Source organism: Barbus barbus (genome assembly GCF_936440315.1).
Source record: "Barbus barbus genome assembly, chromosome: 47".
Classification (NCBI taxonomy): Eukaryota; Metazoa; Chordata; class Actinopteri; order Cypriniformes; family Cyprinidae; genus Barbus; species Barbus barbus.
The window spans coordinates 5,213,412-5,232,827 of record NC_136725.1 but is presented as its reverse complement, the minus strand read 5'-3'; the positions used below and the strand labels follow the sequence as shown (position 1 = coordinate 5,232,827).

At 38.9% G+C, this 19,416-nt stretch overlaps 1 protein-coding gene across 1 annotated transcript in view; it reads right to left on the bottom strand.

Moving 5' to 3' along the window:
• Positions 1 to 1,863: 1,863 nt before the first annotated feature.
• LOC306865362 (A disintegrin and metalloproteinase with thrombospondin motifs 6-like) overlaps positions 1,864 to 19,416 on the bottom strand; it is a gene marked incomplete at its 5' end in the record, with an annotated part of 89,416 nt that continues 71,863 nt past the window's right edge. The window contains 4 exons of the mRNA XM_079409921.1: positions 1,864 to 6,514; positions 10,099 to 10,255; positions 16,392 to 16,568; positions 16,656 to 16,860. Coding sequence (XP_079266047.1) covers positions 6,405 to 6,514; positions 10,099 to 10,255; positions 16,392 to 16,568; positions 16,656 to 16,860 — 649 coding nt within the window. The 3' untranslated portion in view covers positions 1,864 to 6,404. The remainder of the gene's footprint in view (positions 6,515 to 10,098; positions 10,256 to 16,391; positions 16,569 to 16,655; positions 16,861 to 19,416) is intronic.

Sequence of the window (19,416 nt, the reverse complement as noted above, 5' to 3'; positions counted from 1 at the left end):
GACCAGCCAAGAACACAACTTAAATGCTGTTTAGGTAGGGAGCTCACTAGGTTTTGGAACAGAGCTATTGTTATTTGTCATTGTTATAGACTTCCGCACATGAGCCAGAACTGAAAGTTTGTCTCGAAAGCTTGTTTATTCTGCCTAATCTGTTATAAACCCAATGTGCAAATATTTTAAGTGTGAAACAGAAGGCTGGTTTTGTGTTTGAGCTTGAAACTGTCATCCTTAGCACTCTTTAGTGAAGAAGACCACATCACCGGTTAGTCTACATTAGGGTAAGACCACATAGGGACAGCATTAAACCAAACCCCCTGAGGTCAGGAACTTTCAGGCAAAATGCTCAGCCACATACTCCCAAGTAAACAAAGCCTTTGTTCCTCTCTGAGAACCTTCAAAGATAAACATCTGTTTTGGGTAAGTACAAAATGCAAGTGCAATCTTGCCATCAGCATGTCTTTGATCACCATTACCTTATGCACATCCCCCTTACGCTAACAAAGAGAATGCTCGGCTCTTGGGGGCGCAAAACCAAATGCTGTTCACAACAAATTGCCATCGACAGAAACGTGTTGACGTTCATTTACGCAGTTGTAACATAACGGCTTCAAACTAGCCATTTTTTGGCTTCCATGCATACATGGGGCTGCCTTGTTATGCTATATCATTATTTCATTTGACATCTCAGTCTGTCTCTTTAGTTTACAAAGAGATAAAGAATGGAATTGTTTCTTGGCAAGTGTCTCTGCTGTCTTGCTTCATCTTTGTTGTGGCTATGCTGAGAGTCGACATGTAAACAGCCGAATTGTAGCTGACAGTTGCAGCCAGCTGCTAAGACGTTCTTAATCTTCTCTCGGTCTCTGTTTCAATCGCTCTCCCTCTCTCTTTCCAAGTAAACGAGACAGAAGCCCAAGCAGTCTTTCAGGTATTCAAAAGCAGTTGCTTTAGACAAAAAAGAGCAGCTAGTACCTGTACTCTGTAATTCATTAGCATTAGCATCATGCCAAGTAGGGCATAGGTGTTCAAATAGCACAAATGGTGGGTTTTTGAAACGTAAAGTTCATTCATTTTGGCCACAGACCTTAATTAGGGAAGCAAATTTGGACAGGAATGGAAACTTGGTTGTGAGGTATAGAAGTACATGCTTTGTACAAACTGATTTTACTGTTGTTTAATAACATGGCGAATGAACCTGACTAAGGTCTGTAGTGATATTTTAGTTACATATAAACTTACCTAAACCTTAACTTCTGAAGTTGGAGGAGAAAATTTGTTTTTTGCCTTAATTAACTGCACATGACGCATCGCAGAGCTAGTGCAAAATGAGCATTTGCATTTAAAAAGGAATTTTTTTTAGAAAATGACAGAATCGTTTTGCTATATAAGACCCTTATTCCTCAGCTGGGATCCTGTAGAGACCTTCGAAGCAGCAATTTGGACCTTCAAACCAATACACACCATTTTTCAAATTTAAGTCCACGATGTTTATCTACTCTGTTGTCTGGTTTGTTTGTTGGACAAAATGGCCGATTCTGCATCAAACTCCGGGCGTCGGGTGAATTCCATGAAGCATTGTGAAAAACAATCATGTCCATCACAGTCAGGGGGTCAAGATTTGGCTTGTGAGCATGACCCTCTTAGCCAGTACTTGATGTAATTACACACTATGTGGGCAAAGGCATCTTTACACTCTGCTAGACATTAAAAAGTACACACATATTCTGACTTTTTTTCCTTTAAATAAAGATTCAGAACACTCTGTACATTCAGCAATATGTTCTTGTGTATTTGACGCAAGAAAGCAAGTCTTTCGGGTTTGGAATGACACGAGTAAATGATGACAGATTTTTTCTGTTTGGGTGAACTATCCCTTTAATGAAAGAGCCCGTTGTTCTCAGGCAGTACACTCATTTAGATATACTTAAGCCATTTGTGGGAGACCACAGGAAAGAACATCTAAGCAAACACAACCCTTTTAAAGTCATTTTATTCAGGATCCATTACATACTGTTGGATTCACCAAGGGTACAAGCCAAAGGACTGAGAATGTTAAAGTTACTATGGGAATATTTTTGTCCTTACCCTTTGACACCATTTACCATTATTTATTATTATTATTTTTGTGAGCACTGGCCCTCGAGAAACAGTGCAGTAATACCATATCAACATACACGCACTCAAACGCACCGACTCACACAAAAGCATTCTGATGTAGTTTTAAGAGCGCTCTAGTAGCAAATAAGACGCATTCAAACTCACATTTTACCAAGACTAAAACAAGATCGTGAAGGGTGTTATTCCACTGCATCGATTTCACTAGACTAGATTTCAGTTTGCATGCAGTGAAACATACATAAAACAAGTGACACATGGCAATAAATTAGCATATAATTTACAAATGAAAAAAAAAAATTAGTAACAGTGTACCAACATTAATAATACTGAATATAAAATGTAAGCAACTATTCACAAAAAATGCAAAACTCTTCTATAGGTACAGGTTAAACAATGTGACATTCAAAGACAAGTTCACAGCGATCAGTACCAGTTTCATTGAGTGTCTTATTGAGAGTCCGTGTCCCAAAGCCAGTAAACTTGTACTTCAAGCCTTAGGATTTTACAGGATGCTCAGCATGTTGGGCCTACAGTTCCGCTGTTCAATGTTCACTGTTGAATAATCCTAGTATAAACATTTCATACTACATAATCGATTAATATTGTGTTTGTGGCTACAAAAGAGTAGCAGCAGCAAAAGTAGAATGGTTGTACGATTAAAACATTAAAATGTCCCATAACTCCTCAATTTCATGAATCTATTGTGTTCCGTAACAAAGGTGAGATCTAAAATTGACGCTCTATCATTTGATGTTCCCTTGGCTAAGAGAGAGCAGGGTTAAGTCACTCAGACATGGATGATGGAAAAATGCAACATGGAGTTGATGGAAAGTTTACAAACATAAACCAATGTGAAGTAAAAGGACAGAAAGAAAGACAGACAAAAGCTTTGTTCCAAAACCTAGCAAGCTGCTTTTCTTTGTGTGGCTTAGTCGGCTGCTTTCCATGTCAAGAAACACGACTTAGGGAAGTATGCTAACATGCGGTCCTGTTGAACATGCTTAGCATGTGCTCGCGATTTGTTCTAGAAGTAACAGTATAGCACCACTTGTGGCGACGTGGTCCAACACTTTTCATAATGCAACATGTAAAATTGAGCTTAGCTAGAATTTGCATTTGTATGGTTGTGTAGAGTATTTTTCAGGCCTAAAGCAGCATTGTAATGGGAATAGGACCTGTTGACTGACTGACTTGCAACACTATGTAGGCAACAACTCCACATGCCACACAAATAGCATTGGTAAAGTGCACAGTAAACATGACGCACAATTGATTCCAGCAGCTAAGCTAATGACACAATAGTCCAACAAGCATAAAAATACATAGCACATATTTTTCCCTTTGTCTGACACTGAACAATGCATTCTGGGATTGCCTTTAGAAAAGAAATGTGATTCTGCCTTTAAATTTGATTAAAAAAAAAAAAAAAGGTCTCATAAAAAGGAACAGCCAACTTTTTGGAATGACCGTTGCACCAGAAACGTCTATGATGCCTTAAAAAGATGGTCTAGGTAGGGAGCTCACTAGGATTTGGAACAGAGCTAAAGTATTCTTCATTTTCTGTCAGACCGCATACCCAGAATGCATCAAGGTCTTATAGCACCATGGGGCCAGAAGAGCCACCCACTCAAAAGATGAGCGAAAAAGGGCAGTGGAACAAACAGACCTCCACTGAGGAAAGAAAAGCACCATTGAGTGAGGAGGGTTTAAGAATGCGGGCTGGAAGCACTGTGATCTCAGGGAAGGAGGAAGAGGGGGTGTTTTGGAGGTAGTCGATGGCAGACCGGATCTGCGGGGTCTGGCAGGTTACCCAGGCACTGGCCCCTCACTTAACTTCACTAATGCATCAGCATCACAGACCTGGAGATCTCCACGCAAGTAAACCCTGTGCTGATTAATTGTCTGTGTATTCTGCTGATAATGTGGTGGAGTGTGGCTGCAGCACGCATTTTATGTGAAAATTATTGCGTCTGGAACACGCCGGTCCCCAGAACAGACGCATAGATGTCAGAACCCTAGAATTTAAAGCAGAATATGGATCCATAAAGCAGAATCACGTCAGAATCGCAATTAATGTCTCTCTGGTGTCCACAATAATTCTAGAGACACAATAGTAGAAACGTCCCTTTGGAACTGATCTGATTTTCAGGCCTTGTTCGAGTGTCAGACAATGGTGGAATTCTTTGGCCTGTGGTCATGTGATTCAGCTCAGTAAAACAGGTGGCTAACTAAACTGAACATCTGGACTCTGAAGCTCTAATTGAGATTTCTTCTGCACAAATTCAGTACCAAAGAACCCAATCACACTACCCTGTTTGTCTTTGGCTCTTGGGTTTCTATCTTTCGAAAGTTATTGTCAAAACAAATTTAGTTTAGAAGTTTAGAAGTTCCTCAATTGGTAGAGCCTGCCTCTAGCCATGCCAAGGTCAAGGGTTGTAAACTATGAATGCAATGGAAGTTGCTCTGGAAAAAAGCATTTGCCAAGTGAATAAATGTACATAGAAGTTCCAAGTTACGGATTTCAATTAAACCACATGCATATCTAGTACGATCTCCATCTGAACAACATTGACTAACCATCTAGGGGTGTCCAATCCTGCTCCGGAAGGGCCACTGTCCTACACTGGCTGTGTTCCACTTCGTTTTTATGCCCTTCCCTTGCTAACCTCCATCAGTCTCATTGATTCGGATGTACGTCATTGATTATGTTGCACGAGTGCCCACTACTGGCAGAATCCTCACAATGGGCTAAAATGGAACGTCCTAAACCCTTGATCAATTGGAATCCGCTATGGAGTTGATTTATTTAAATTTTTTCCCCCTTACAAATTAGTTTCATGCAGCATATATGTATAGGCATGCTTAGACTGCTTTTAATATTTAGATAATAATTATTATATCAGAATTGTGGGGGTAAATTAAACACAATCTGAGGTGACGTCACAATCGTGTTGCATTCTGGTACATGGAGCTGCCTGAAGTGTACACCAAGCACCCTTAGTAAAAATCAAGGGGTCGAGGCTCTCTATAAACATCCCTTGTTGACTAAACGAAGTAGAAAGCACTTTAAAATGGCAGCGGGGATTCGCCTGAGGGGAAGTGCTTAGGGAAGTTTGACTAAAAGTGAAGTGGAATGCAGCCCGAGTTCAGCTCCTATGCCAATTAAACCCACCTGAACCAGCTAATCGGGATCTTCAGGATGACTAGAAACTTCCAGATGTGTGTAGGGGCAGGTAGGCGCTAACCCTGTAGGATACTGACCGTAAAAAGATTGGACACTCCAGGGCTGTGTTTCCCAAAAGCATCGTAAGCCTAATTACATCGTAGACCCATTGCCACCAATGGAGCTACGATCAATTTAGGCTTACGATGCTTTTGGGTCTGTACTTTTAATCAAAAACTAAAAGGCAATTCAATCTATACCAACCCTGCCCATGGAGGGCTACCATCCTGCAGAGTTTAGTTAAAATAACAGGCAGGTGTATTGAAGCAAGTTGGAACTGAAGTCTGCAGTTCTCCAGGAGCAGGATTGGTTACCCCTGAGCTATGCTTCTTTGATTTTAGGAGTGAAAAATATCATTTGGGTGGAAAATTTGGATTGTCATTTTTACCTTAAACCTAATGCATGTTGCAGTCACCAAGTTTCAGTACTATCCATGCTTGGAAATGTTCCTATCGGATGCCGGATCACATGAATGACAGTGTCTGCACTCCGGTTGTTGGTTACAGTACTTTGTCACACCATCAATAGTCTCTGACACTCATGTTGCCTCAAACCGCCACCTCTTATTGAAAACAAATGACTTACAATTGATCCGATGCTGCCAGTGTGAGCAATCATTGTCGGTTTGAATGCTCCTGGATGCAGTGTTGCCAACAGAACCATGTTAGGAGTGTGTATGCAAGACCCAGGGTTACACCAATATCCTGAACTCCCTTATGTGGGCGCCTTGAAGTAAACCTCTGCCGTGCTACTTCTGTGAGTGTTGTGTCCAGCACTTTGGATTATAACAACAGAAAGACATCGATAATAATAATAACCAATAGCAATTATTATTATTATTATAAAAATAACAACAATAATGATCATTTTATACATTCCCACTTCACAGAAGTGAAAATAAAACAGGTGTCAGCGCAGTGCTGAGCAGTGGTTTGGGTTCCACAGGGCTAAAAGCAGTTGTGTGTGTGTTGATTAGCGAGAGAGAGGTTTCCTTCTTCTGTGCCCAGCATTGACTTTTCTCTCTCTTTCCTCGTTGCAGCATCTGTCTCTGCTTCTCTCCACGGGGTCAGTGTCCTTGGCACGTCTTGCAGCACATCTGTCTGAAGTACGCACGGCTGCAGAACTTAAACTTCAGCACCAATGGGCAATATGCCACCTTATTTACGTCTTTGCACTCTAGGGGAAGAGAAAAAAAGGTGGAATGAGAAAGGATACGTGAAGGAGTGAGTAAGTGGTTGATACTGGGGAACCACAAAGGGGAAACGTGAAAGCTTGTTAAAGAGATAGTTCGCCCTGAAATGAAAAGTCTGCCATCAGTTATTTACCCTCATTTGACTTTTTTTGCTCTAGTGGAACAAAAGATTAATTTGTGTTGGGACTGTCCAAGTTCCGAAATCAGAATAAAGGTATCATTAAAGAAAAATGAGTCAGATGAGTTTAGAATGACATGAAGGCAAGTAAATCATGACAGACTTTTAATTTTGGTTGAACTATCCAATTATATGATAGGCAAGTCTGTGTGGAACAGTGACTCAGGACTTTGATCAGAACCCAGAGACTGCTGGGCCCAGCTCGCTCTCTTAAATCTCTCATGAGCTCTTCATTGGAATAAACACCAGTTACTTTGGAACCAAACAAGCTTAAAGTAATTAAACTAGCCTTTTGAAACTAGTCTTTATAGAGTTTCTATATTGACTACATTGAAGAAAGTTTTACTCGTATCCCTCATCGCTGTTAATTAAAGCATGTTTGGAGGACCATATTTTGGGATCTTAGAATGCGAGTCATATTTCAGATGTCTGTGTGAATCTAGGTGGTAGTCAGTGCAGGGGTTTTCATATGCTAGTGAAAGGGAGCGGCAATGGAAAGACTTAAAATATGTCATCATCGCATGGATGATAATTAGCGGCCCGTATAAATCTCACTGTCCTGTCATGCTTGTAATGACACTGAATGTTGGTACAGTGTCAGGTGGATGTTTCACAACCTGGCTAATGTTTATTTCCTGTCTGTGCCAACCTCGTTACATGTTGTCCTAATCAGATGCAACATGACAAATTTCCACTAATAATTTTTGTTGTGTAAGATTCTATCCCTATTACAGTATCTTCTTGTTAATCAAGTTATTAGTCTTTCCAGTAATCCTTTTATACCAGAGGTAGCTATAAATAGTAAATAGCACAAATAAGTAGTAGTAGTGTAGTAAATTGCAGACACGCTAAGCTAGAAGGATAATTAGAGTGATAAATATGCTAATCCTTACGGAAGTAAACCACAAATAAAAAAAAATAAACATGGTTAATATACTTAGATCATGGTAACCACAAATTAGCCATGGTTTTGCTACACTAACAATAGTTTAACCATGATATTTGTAGAAAAACAAACAAATTTCATGAGGGAAGATAGCAGGAGAGCTATGGAGAGCCCTCCATAGACAGCAAGGATATTACCACAATCAACGCACAGAAACGTAGCAAGGACATCGGTAAAAAAGTCCATGGGACATCAGTGGTTCAACCGTAATTTTACGAAGCTACGAGAATACTTTTTGTGCGCAAAGAAAACAATAATACATAAATTAAAAGACTCTCCAAAACGGCGGAAAACGGTAACTCGGGGAGAAGAATTGCTGATTAATTTATGCATTATTGTTTTCTTTGCGCACAAAAAGTATTCTCGTAGCTTCGTAAAATTACGGTTGAACCACTGATGTCCCATGGACTTTTTTTACCGATGTCCTTGCTACGTTTCTGTGCGTTGATTGTGGTAATATCCTTGCTGTCTATGGAGGGTGAAAGCTCTCAGATTCCATCAAAAATATCTTAATTTTTTTTTTCCGAAGATGAACAAAGGTCTTACGGGTTTGGAACGACATGACAGAATTTTCATTTTTGGGTGAACTAACCCTTTAAGTTTCTGTTTACTCAAAAGAAATGGTAAAATGCTCATTAAGTGACTCTCAGAGCAGTTTTAGAGATTTTGTTCACGTGTTCATGTTCTCATATATTGAGGTCGCAGAGACTAAAAACACTGCAAGGGTCACACACACTTCAGTATGTACTGCACGTCAGCACCACTCCTTCACACAGAGACTCGCAAAACATGCAGGATTCGTATCTAAATTGTATTTTTGCAGCTTAATATTGAAAGACACTAGGTCCATATCGCGTTTTAATTTAAGTGTACTGACCTACTTTTGGTTCATCCAAAATTTGGCAAATTTCGTGACATTCCACGTTATACACTAAACTCCATTTTTATGACTGGATTCCGTGATTCCGTCCATGTTTTCCGCATTGCAATAATCATAGGGCCCTACATTTGAGTGAATATGATGGACAGTCGGTTAGCCAGAGTACAGTCTCAGCCTCAGACGTCACGTCCACGGACCGTTGGCTGAACGTCTGATGCATATGGCACACTTTTCTGGAAACACTTCAGGAGTTTCAAAGTCGTCTTCGGATTGAATTATACAGGATTTCCAGGAGACATGTGTGTCGCGTTCTTTAACGTTCCGCCTGGAAACAAAAATGCTGTGCCTCCAAACCCCCTCACGAAAGAAGAAAGCCGTCGTGTTTACAACTGTGACAATGAGCGCTTGTCAGGATCAACTAAACGCTGAATTTTCAAAAGTATGTGAAAAAATTTTAAAGTTTGCGCCATAGAATCTTTAAATTTTGTCTGAGAGTTTTACACACCGGTCTGTTATTGTGGCGACATTTCCACGCCCCGAAACATGATGTGGAACAAAACGAAACGTGATTGGTTGCTTTACCTCTCAGTCAAATGGCCTCTTGGGTGGGCCTTGGCCATTCAAAGCGGCCGAAGTTCCAAAGTCTGAAGGTCTGGCTACGTGAGACTAGCCAGGGTATTTCTGTGGTTAGGTGTGAAATCTGAATTGAATCTAGCACTCCACGAATTGTTCTAAAATCGCAAATGTGACACTATGCTGTTGGGGAAATCATCACAAATACATGTCTGTATCTGTCAAACAGTCAAAAGATATTAAATGTTGTATTTACATGAAAAGGTGATTCTGTGGGCTTTCTAAACAGGCACTGAATAGAGTACCAATTAAAAGTTATTTTTGGGTCCAAGGGGGATTCTGTAGGACAGGGACAGAATCTTGCATGACCCTGCAGCTCTGGAAAGCTAAAAGACCTCCTTTGTGTCAAAGCCAAAACTCTGAGTTCTCCTTCAAAAGAGGCCATGACTCAGGGCCTGGACACAAGCCTCTTATGGTAATTACAGCATCTAAGCGTAAAACGAGAGCGACCTGATTCACGGCGCGGGCTGACGGCCATCTGCATTAGTATGGCAGTGTGCTGATCCTGCTAACTGGCCGTACCTCAATTAATATGTCTTCCTTATTAGACTCTTTAAACTGCCATGGCTGACGACAATGAAAGTAGACATTCTGTCACTGCTGTTGAATAGGATACAACTAATCCTATTAGGGTCCATTAGGAGAGATCATCTAACGCTGCAACCCCAGTGAAGAAATCTGAATAGGGATCCATCTCGCGAGGGTCATGGAAGTTTTATTGAATCCAGGATCGCCTAAATAGTGTCCCGTCTCGATTCCAAACTGAGGTAGTTAATAACAGGCAAGAACAGAACAATATAATCCTTTGTTAATTCAAAATTGAACGCAGAGGCCACAAACTTTGTAAATGTCAACACTGTGATAAAAGCCAGATGCAGCTCATACGAAACGCTCATAAGACACGGGATTAGTGGAAGGGTGATTGACTTACCGTCGCCACCGGAGATGGGTGTAGCGTCACATTTGCTCTCACACTGCTGCATGGTGTTTGGCCGTAGTGACTCTGGACATTCGGTGGAGGGCTGTCCCGTATATGACAGACACTGAACCATCCGCATCTGCTGCCCTAATCCACACTGAGCAGAGCACTGCAAAAACACACGGCGAGCCTTTAGTACAGCCTCTAATACAGTACATACGTCATAACTGGGGATGCAGAGATATTACAACAGATACTGATATTAACTTTCTATTCTATTCTATTCTATTTTATTTTCTCTTTCTATTAATAAATTAATACAATAATGAAATCAGTGGTTTTAAATGGTACAACTGAATTTTAAGTGCATTATAATGTACAATATGAAATTATGCAAGGAAATCTAAATTATTAGTGTTTTTAAAGATTAAATTTATGTGGGTTTTAGATGACTGCAATGTAAAAAAAAAAATCAGCTGATAACCGATATGACTATTCATAACTTTACTAGTAGTTTCTTCATCCTCTTGGAACGGTTGTTGATTTTATTTTCAAATCAGTTTTGAACTTTCTTTCTTAAACATTTCACCAAGCCTTCGACATTTATTTTACTACTTTGCAAAGTACTTTTAACTACAGATTTGATTCTTTTACCCAAACCTAGACGTTCAATTATAAACCTATCTATCTTTTAGAAGAATATTAATTACATAGTCAAAACCATGACAATACAAAGACTGAAATAAATAATATTATTAATTATTGACATGAACATAATATTTTTCAAAAATGATCAAACCACAGTTGTCATGTCACTTCCACCTCAACAAACATCTTTTCCCCCAAAAGTCAGTGTACTAGGTTGTCTTAAAGACAACAGTACTAGTAGTATATTCAACACATTTGTTTACAAGCATGAAGTCTTGTCCACTTTGCAACCTATTCTAGCCAGGAACCATTGACTTAAACAGGAAGAGGTTCATCTATATGTAAATAACACGACCAACAATGGTTAGTTTGATTTACATAGGTAAGCAAATCTGACACAAAATGCAATTCTGAAACAAAGTTGAATATTAAGTGTGCTCAAAGATATTGCAAACAAAACTCTCTTGAACTCTCAATGCCAGAACCACAGGGAAATTTAGCAACTGGTTATTTATAATCATAAAAACATGTTGCCTTCTATAAATGGACTCTATAGATGATTGCTTCTGCATTTAGCGGCACTCAGTGGTCACCGCAACTTCCGGTGCAGTGCAGTGTATGGAAATTATGAGGAAAAATAAGCACAAAATTAAATCTTGTGGGAGGTACAAGACAAAGAAATATTGATGATCCACCGTCACACTAAAAATATTTAAAGCTTTTAGAACTCATTACTAAAATGTTATGCATACTAGAGTAATATATAGATATAATATTCAACATATATAAAAAACTTAATGATAATATAATTAGTTATGATCAACAGTTATTAGAAATATGACACAAAGAGTTTGCTACTACCACAGTTTGCTATGGGAGAATATTGTATCGGAAACTCGTTTGGCGCTGAGACTGTAGTGTGCATAGAGTCCATTGTGTAGAAGCCAAGTCAATCAGACTGGTTTAAGTGATTTTAGTCTGCTCTTGGCAAGTTTGTGTGCAGCGTGCATCAGGCGGTCTATGGCACGCTTGTGAATTCTGGTCCAAACTCAGTGCTTGAAAACTAAGGAGTGAGAGCTACTCGCGGAATGTCATTGTAATAGTTTAATTGAATCTCTGGCTACTGTCAGCTGTTCTACATTAGAGGTCTCGACGTTGCTGGAGGGAGTAAATTGCGACTGTCTGAAGTGAAACTGAGATGTATTCCAGTAGTCTCCTACCATGACGTCGCTCAGTGATTCAATGGAAAAACCAAAAAGTTGCCTAGCAACTCAATACAATACACAAATTTCGCTCATTAGTCACTCTGCTCTAGCGCCTAGCGTGAATGCCACAGAAACGCTGACGTTGCATGCCAAGACGAGGATCTGATGTGGATTTAGTCATAAACACGTGCAAGACCCACAGTGAAGGACCCCTCACGGGACTGGGAGTCCAGACATCTCAGATGAGTTTCCAGCAGCCTACCCATTTCATCCCCTTTAAATTAAACAGACTTTATTAGAGCGCGAGCCCCTGACAGACGGAATATGTCAGTGAGGGCCTTAGGTGGGATTTGAACCAGTGACCTTTTGGCCCACGGCTCCCTTCAACAGCCTCTCCATTATGAGAGTCCCAGTTCACTGCAGGAATCATGGGATGGCAAAACTTATACTACAGTAGTTGTAGCTTCATTCAGGTAGATGGAAAAATCTGGACATTTTTCAGATCATAAAATTATTGTTGATTTTGTAACCTTCATTATCACTTATAAGTGCTGTAGAACTTTACATGAAGCCAATATTGATGCTTTATATTATATTATATACAAGAGTTATTTCCAGTCCTCGAATCTGATTGGCTGAGAGGAGTGTGGTATTCTAGTGATGACAGTACTCCAATCGTTTCACTGTTTGTATCACTCAGCTTGCGTTATTTCTCACAGTGAGTGCCATGCCGGATACTCAAATCCAGTATAATTTCATAAATAATGTCACTGAATGTAGTTTTTTTTTAGATTTTAGATTTTTTTTAGGTGATAATGTACTTGTTTAGACTTCAAATATGCAGTTTGTTAATAAAGATAACATCTATTAAAAATTTGCTTCAATGTTTTTGGAAATGTGAGCTCCAGGGCATCAGCAGCCATTCAGCACTCATGAACCCACTGAGAGCAGATCTTCTGGAATTTGCTACTCACTCTGATGTCTCTATGGTTAAACATAAGGTTTAATTTGTGTGTGTTGTGATTTTAGTAACATGTTACGCCATTAGATCAATATCAGCTCTATATCAGCATGGCTGTAATTGCCTGCGACCTAATGCATATGGCAGAATCACAGTCATGCTGACATAGAGCGATATCACACGGCTAAATATATATGTATGTATGTGACCCTGGACCACAAAACCAGTCATAAGTGTGAATTTTTCGAAATTGAGATTTATACATCATCTGAAAGCTAAATAAATAAGCTTTCCAATGATACAACTATTTGAAAATCTGGAATCTGAGGGTGCAAAAAATCTAAATACTGAGAAAATCCCCTTTAAAGTTGTCCAAATAAAGTTCTTCGCAATACATATTACTAATAAAAAATTAAGTTTTGATATATTTACAGTAGAAATTTACAAAATATATTCATGGAACATGATCTTTACTTAATATGCTAATGATCTTTGGCATAAAAGAAAAATCAATAATTTTGACCCATTTGGAAGACGGAGACACTGAAGAGGGACTTCAGGAGCCTGATGGAGACGGTACACAGCACATCGCCTGTGACGACGATCATCGTGTCAGGACCGCTTCCCACGTATCGACGAGGACACGAAAGGTTCAGTAGACTTTTTGCTTTAAACTAATGGTTATTGTCATGGTGTAAAGAACAAAATCTGCTCTTTCAGTTATTAATTGGAATCTTTTCTGGGAGCGTCCTAGGCTTTTCCGTGCTGATGGCCTGCACCCCAGCAGAGTCGGAGGGGAACTTTAACTCATTCGAACTACTTCTGCTTAATGTTACACTGTTAGATGTGCAAAAGAAATCTCTCCTGTCTCTTGCTCTGGCTACTGTGTATAGACCGCCACGGCCATATACAGATTTCCTAAAAGAATTTGCAGATTTCCTCTCAGATCTATTAGTTAATGTTGATAAACTGCTAATTGTCGGAGATTTTAACATTCACGTTGATAATACAAATGATGCGTTAGGACTTGCGTTTACTGACCTAATAAACTCTTTTGGAGTCAAGCAAAACGTCACCGGACCCACTCATCGTTTTAATCATACGCTAGATTTAATTATATCGCATGGAATTGACCTTACCGATATAGATATCATACCTCAAAGTGATGATGTTACTGATCATTTCCTTGTATCGTGCATGCTGCGTATTACTGATATTAATTATATGGCTCCGCGTTATCGTCCGGGTAGAACTATTGTTCCAGCCACCAAAGACAGATTCACAAATAACCTGCCTGATTTATCTCAACTGCTCTGTGTACCCATAAATACACATGAACTAGACGAAATGACTAGCAACATGGGCACTATCTTCTCTAATACATTAGAAGCTGTTGCCCCCCTCAAATTGAAAAAGGTTAGAGAAAAACGTACTGTGCCATGGTACAACAGTTATACCCATTCTCTCAAGAAAGAAACTCGTAATCTTGAGCGCAAAGTGAGAAAAACTAAATTAGAAGTTTTTAGAATTGTGTGGAAAAACAGTATGTCCAGCTATAGACAGGCTCTAAAAGCTGCCAGGGAAGAGCATATCCGCAAACTCATAGATAATAACCAAAACTATCCAAGGTCCTTATTTAGCACAGTGGCTAGACTAACAAATAAACAGATGCCACCCGATCTAAATATACCCTCACAGTTTAATAGTAATGACTTTATGAATTTATTTACTGATAAAATAGATAACATCAGAAATACAATAACAAATGTAGATTCTACTGCGTCTAGTATTTCAGCTTCATTCATCGCACCCAAAGAAAAACTGCAGTGCTTTACAGCTATAGGACAGGAAGAGCTAAATAAACTTATCAGTGTATCTAAACCAACAATGTGTTTATTAGATCCTATACCCACTAAACTACTGAAAGAGTTGTTGCCCGTAGCAGAAGAACCGCTTCTCAATATTATTAACTCATCGTTATCTTTAGGTCACGTCCCAAAACCATTCAAGCTGGCGGTTATTAAGCCTCTTATTAAGAAACCACAACTAGATTCTAATGAACTGGCAAATTACAGACCCATTTCAAATCTTCCGTTTATGTCTAAAAGTTTAGAAAAAGTTGTCTGCTCAATTGTGCTCCTTCTTGCAAAAAAATTATCTCTATGAAGAATTTCAGTCAGGTTTCAGGCCTCACCATAGCACAGAAACTGCACTTGTTAAAATGTTAAAATTACAAATGACTTACTTCTTGCTTCAGACCAAGGCTGCATCTCATTGCTAGTATTACTTGATCTTAGTGCTGCGTTCGACACTATAGACCATGACACACTCATAGATCGATTATTTGTAAATGTCTTGACTCCATAGCCAACAGAGCACAATGATGATCATCACAATGATGATCTAAAATGTGTCATAAACGTTTGTTTGGGCACAGATCTAATTTTCTGCAATGAATCCAAATGCCAACAAAAAATCGTATTGTTTTTTTTTTTTCTGTCAAGGGAACCAAAGAAAAATGCAAAAATGCATTACAGAAATAAATTTGTGAAGAATAAGATCATATTCTGCCCTACATTTTTTTCCTTATTGAATACTACCTGTCCATCTTTTGTTTGTGGCTTTTTTAAAAAGATTTACTATAAGCCACCGCAGTTATTCTGTTCATAACATCATTTTAAAAAGAGAAACCACAGGATCTGTCTGCAAGTGATGCGTTTTGTCTTTTTTAAAACATATTCTTGGCATTGACAGAAAACCTTGTCTACTGCAGAGATAAACTTCAAACAATCTGGATGATATTACTACCACTTACACACTCTTGGGCTATTATACTCGCTGTCACTCACGGAAACACACGTCACTGGCTTTCCAGAGACACTAGTTTATCATGCGAGAGTAAATTCTGTTGACGTCAACTAAACGCATGGTCTTTTTCACGCTGTATTAAAACGGTCTTTACTCAGCCTTTGCATTTTAGGACCAGGAATTGCTGTAAAGATAAAACTGTTTTCTTTATTTCTTCTAAATCGTAATGACACCTGAAATGTGTATATTCAAGCCTGAATTTGACTGCATTTTACAGTCAATTTGAAACTGTATTCACAACCAACTTTAAATTAAGCAATATTCAATCAGAGAAAAAAGTAAGATGGGACTTGCTTCTAAAGAGCGCAACAGTCAGGTTCTGGAGACTCGAACCCCCTCTGCCCCTTTAAGTGCTGATGCTAAAGTGCCCCTGGACCACGATTTCAACTGAGGGAGATTTTGTATGTCCATGAGTAAAAGAATGACTCGTCAATGTTTTTGGTCCAGTTTCCCAGAAAAGCAAGACTGTATATAGATAAGACTCCTAGCATACAGATGAACTCAAAGTGAACAGAAACAGACCAAAAGCAACCTGGAACCTTTTAGGCCATCTCCAAGTTCTGATTCTGTTAAACTGTCCTCATCAGGATGAATAAAACTGTGGATGAGTAAACTTGTATTACCTGTCCCCATTCTCCAGGGATCCAGCGTGGCGGCGGACAGCGACCAAGGCTGCAGCGAATACGGACTGGAGGTTTGTTGTGGTCAGAACAGAGGGCTGGTGGGAAGGTTTTGGTCAGGTCGCTACTTTTACATAGAACTATGCGGTGCTTGAAGCCAGGGCCACACTTTGGGGTACACTATAAACAAAACCACAACAATATTAAAACAAGAAGATCATCAGGCATTTTAGAGGAAATACAGATACATGAAGAACACAGAGTCACCTCAGACCAGTCCAGCGTCACCCATTGGGGCGGACAGGACTGATTGTTGCAGGACTCTTGTTCTATTGGCCGATGGGTCATACAGTGGCTGTCCTCCAGGGTCTCCTCCTCGGCGGGTCCAATTTTACGGATACACAAAACAGTGCGTGTTCGGACGCCTCCGTCACAGGTCTTCCCACATTCTGACCAGTCACCGATAAACCACCTGAAACACAAATAAATGGGGTCCAAAATGTATTTTTGATGCAAAAAATTTTTTAATTCTCCATCTATAAATAATTCCTAACAACCACAGAACTGTATTCTGCATTATAAAATATATTTTGTATATTTTGGTGAAATATACACAGCATAGCATATAAAAAAGTTTGGAGTCAATAAGATTTTAGGCCTTTAAAAAAAAAAAGTTGAAGTGTTCTTTTGATATTTCTTTTCATCAAAGAATCCTGAAAAAAAATCCACATAAATATTAAAAATACAATAAATTAGTATATTAGAATGATTTCTGAAGGATCATGTGACACTGAATGATGCTGGAATAAACTACATTTTAAAATATATTACAATAGAAAATAGTTATTGTAAATTGTAATACTACCTCACAATATCACAATTTTACTGTATTTTTTGTATCAAATAAATGAAGCATTGATAATCGTGAGAGAGACAAAAACATTAAAACATCTTTCTTACACCAAACTTTTTTCACAAAAAGGAAATTCTCCATCCACAAATATTTGTATACTGTATATGCATTATTTATTTCATCAAAATATATTTTATAGGATAAATAGTAATAAATAAATAGATTCTCCTTAGCAGTGACTGTTCCACACTTCTAGCATCATATTACAAACCTTGAATAAAACCGTCAAGACCTTGATGCGATTTTGATTATGTATTATTTTCAGGGGCTTAACGCAAATAATGTCTCGCCACATGGCAGTCTGGAATTACCGGGAAAACAAACTTCTGGCATAAATGGCCTGAAACGCCATTTTATTTCGTCGCCAAAACCATATTTGCACTCTCATTTAGATTTTGGACCCTACAAATACACATTGTTAATGTTCAACGGGTTGTGAACTCCACACAATGGCAACAACAATTCAAAATTTGCGTTCAATTTGTCTTCAATTTGGCAAAATGAGTTCTACACTTTTAGCTGGGCCGTGGAATACAGGCATTTTTATATAAATGACTTTTTATCATTTGTTACGGTTGAATTAAGTTGTGTGTGGTTTGTTTGCATTCTCTTGGTGATGTTCTGATAAAGCAATGGACGATGTGTCTTATGAAACACTACAAGTTAAATAAAATTAAGGTTGGACATAAATTAATGAAATAAAATCTGTCATTATCTGCAAGACCATTAGAGAGACATTACCTCCCCAAAAACAACAGGGTGTTCTCGAATGACCATCATGACCCTTTCTGGGCCAGAGACTGCATTCCTCTGACATCAGGTGGAGATGGAAATAGATTTTAGATGATGTTATTAGCGATGCCCATCTTGGGGTTCAGGTTCGCTAAACCCTCCACTGGCAAGATGCAGGAGCGCAGAGGCCAAAACCATTTAATTCCTCCTTCCAATTTAAAATTTGCAGACACAAGTGAACTTTACTCAGCTGCTCGCCCCATTGAAAACGAGCGCTAAGTGCGTCTGGCCGCCGCACACACGCATACTCCACACGTTTATAGATATTGTCCCTTGAGGGTTCATAAACTCTGCTAGCCAATACAATTAAACGCAGGTGATCACTCATACTTTTTTTGGACGCCTTTAGGATTTTGGCACCAAAGTCCAAATGAAAATAGGCAACATATGAAGAAATAAATCATGTTGCTTAGTTTTTAAGTTGTCTTCAAAGAGGCTCTTTATGGCCGGGGTGCTATGAAGACAAATTAAACATTACGGGTTGTGGCCCTTTGCGCTTTTTATTGCCGGGCAGCTATGTGCTATTTTGATAAGGCTCATCAAAACAGAATTCCTTTATTTTTTCATCCTAAGCTGGCAAAGAGAGCAAAATCTTGAGTATAAGCCACATGTTTAGGAAATTAGATTTCACCTCAGTATTCATGGAAAATTCTATACATAAAAGTTGATTTTGTATTAAATAAATAAATAAAGCTTGTTTTTAATAACCATTAAGATTTTTTCTACACTGTGACATTAATTTCTTGACAGTTAAACCCTATTTCTCAGTAGCATAGTGTAGATGCAATAAACCTTTTTCATTAAAATCTAAGTCTCGCAACCACCTGTGACCATGACGACAAGAGATAGGACATTTTGATCATTGTTTGATTTCTTTTACTTTGGCGTCACGCTGGGTAGCCCTGCTTCTTGTGAAATATCATTTGTTCGTAATTACACTACTCCTAACTGTACATCAAATATCTTCTGATTGGTTGACAGAATTGCAAGGCACAACGCATGCGTGTTCTACATCAGCGGCAGCACGCACATACGTTGTGGTAGTCTCAATAATGGTGGAGGACAGTGGCGCAGAAGAGAAGAATTGTTGAATAAAGTAATTATTTGTGCTTTCCGAACCACTGATGTCTGATGTATACTATGACTATTTTAAAGATGTCCTTACTATGTTTCTGGTTCTGGTAACAATTCAGTTGCATTGCTGTCTGTGGAGGGTCAAAAAGCTCTTGGATTTCATCAAAAATATCTTAATTTGTGTTCCAACGGTGAACAACGGTCTAACTGGTTTGGAACGATATGAGGGTGAGTAATTAATGACAGAAT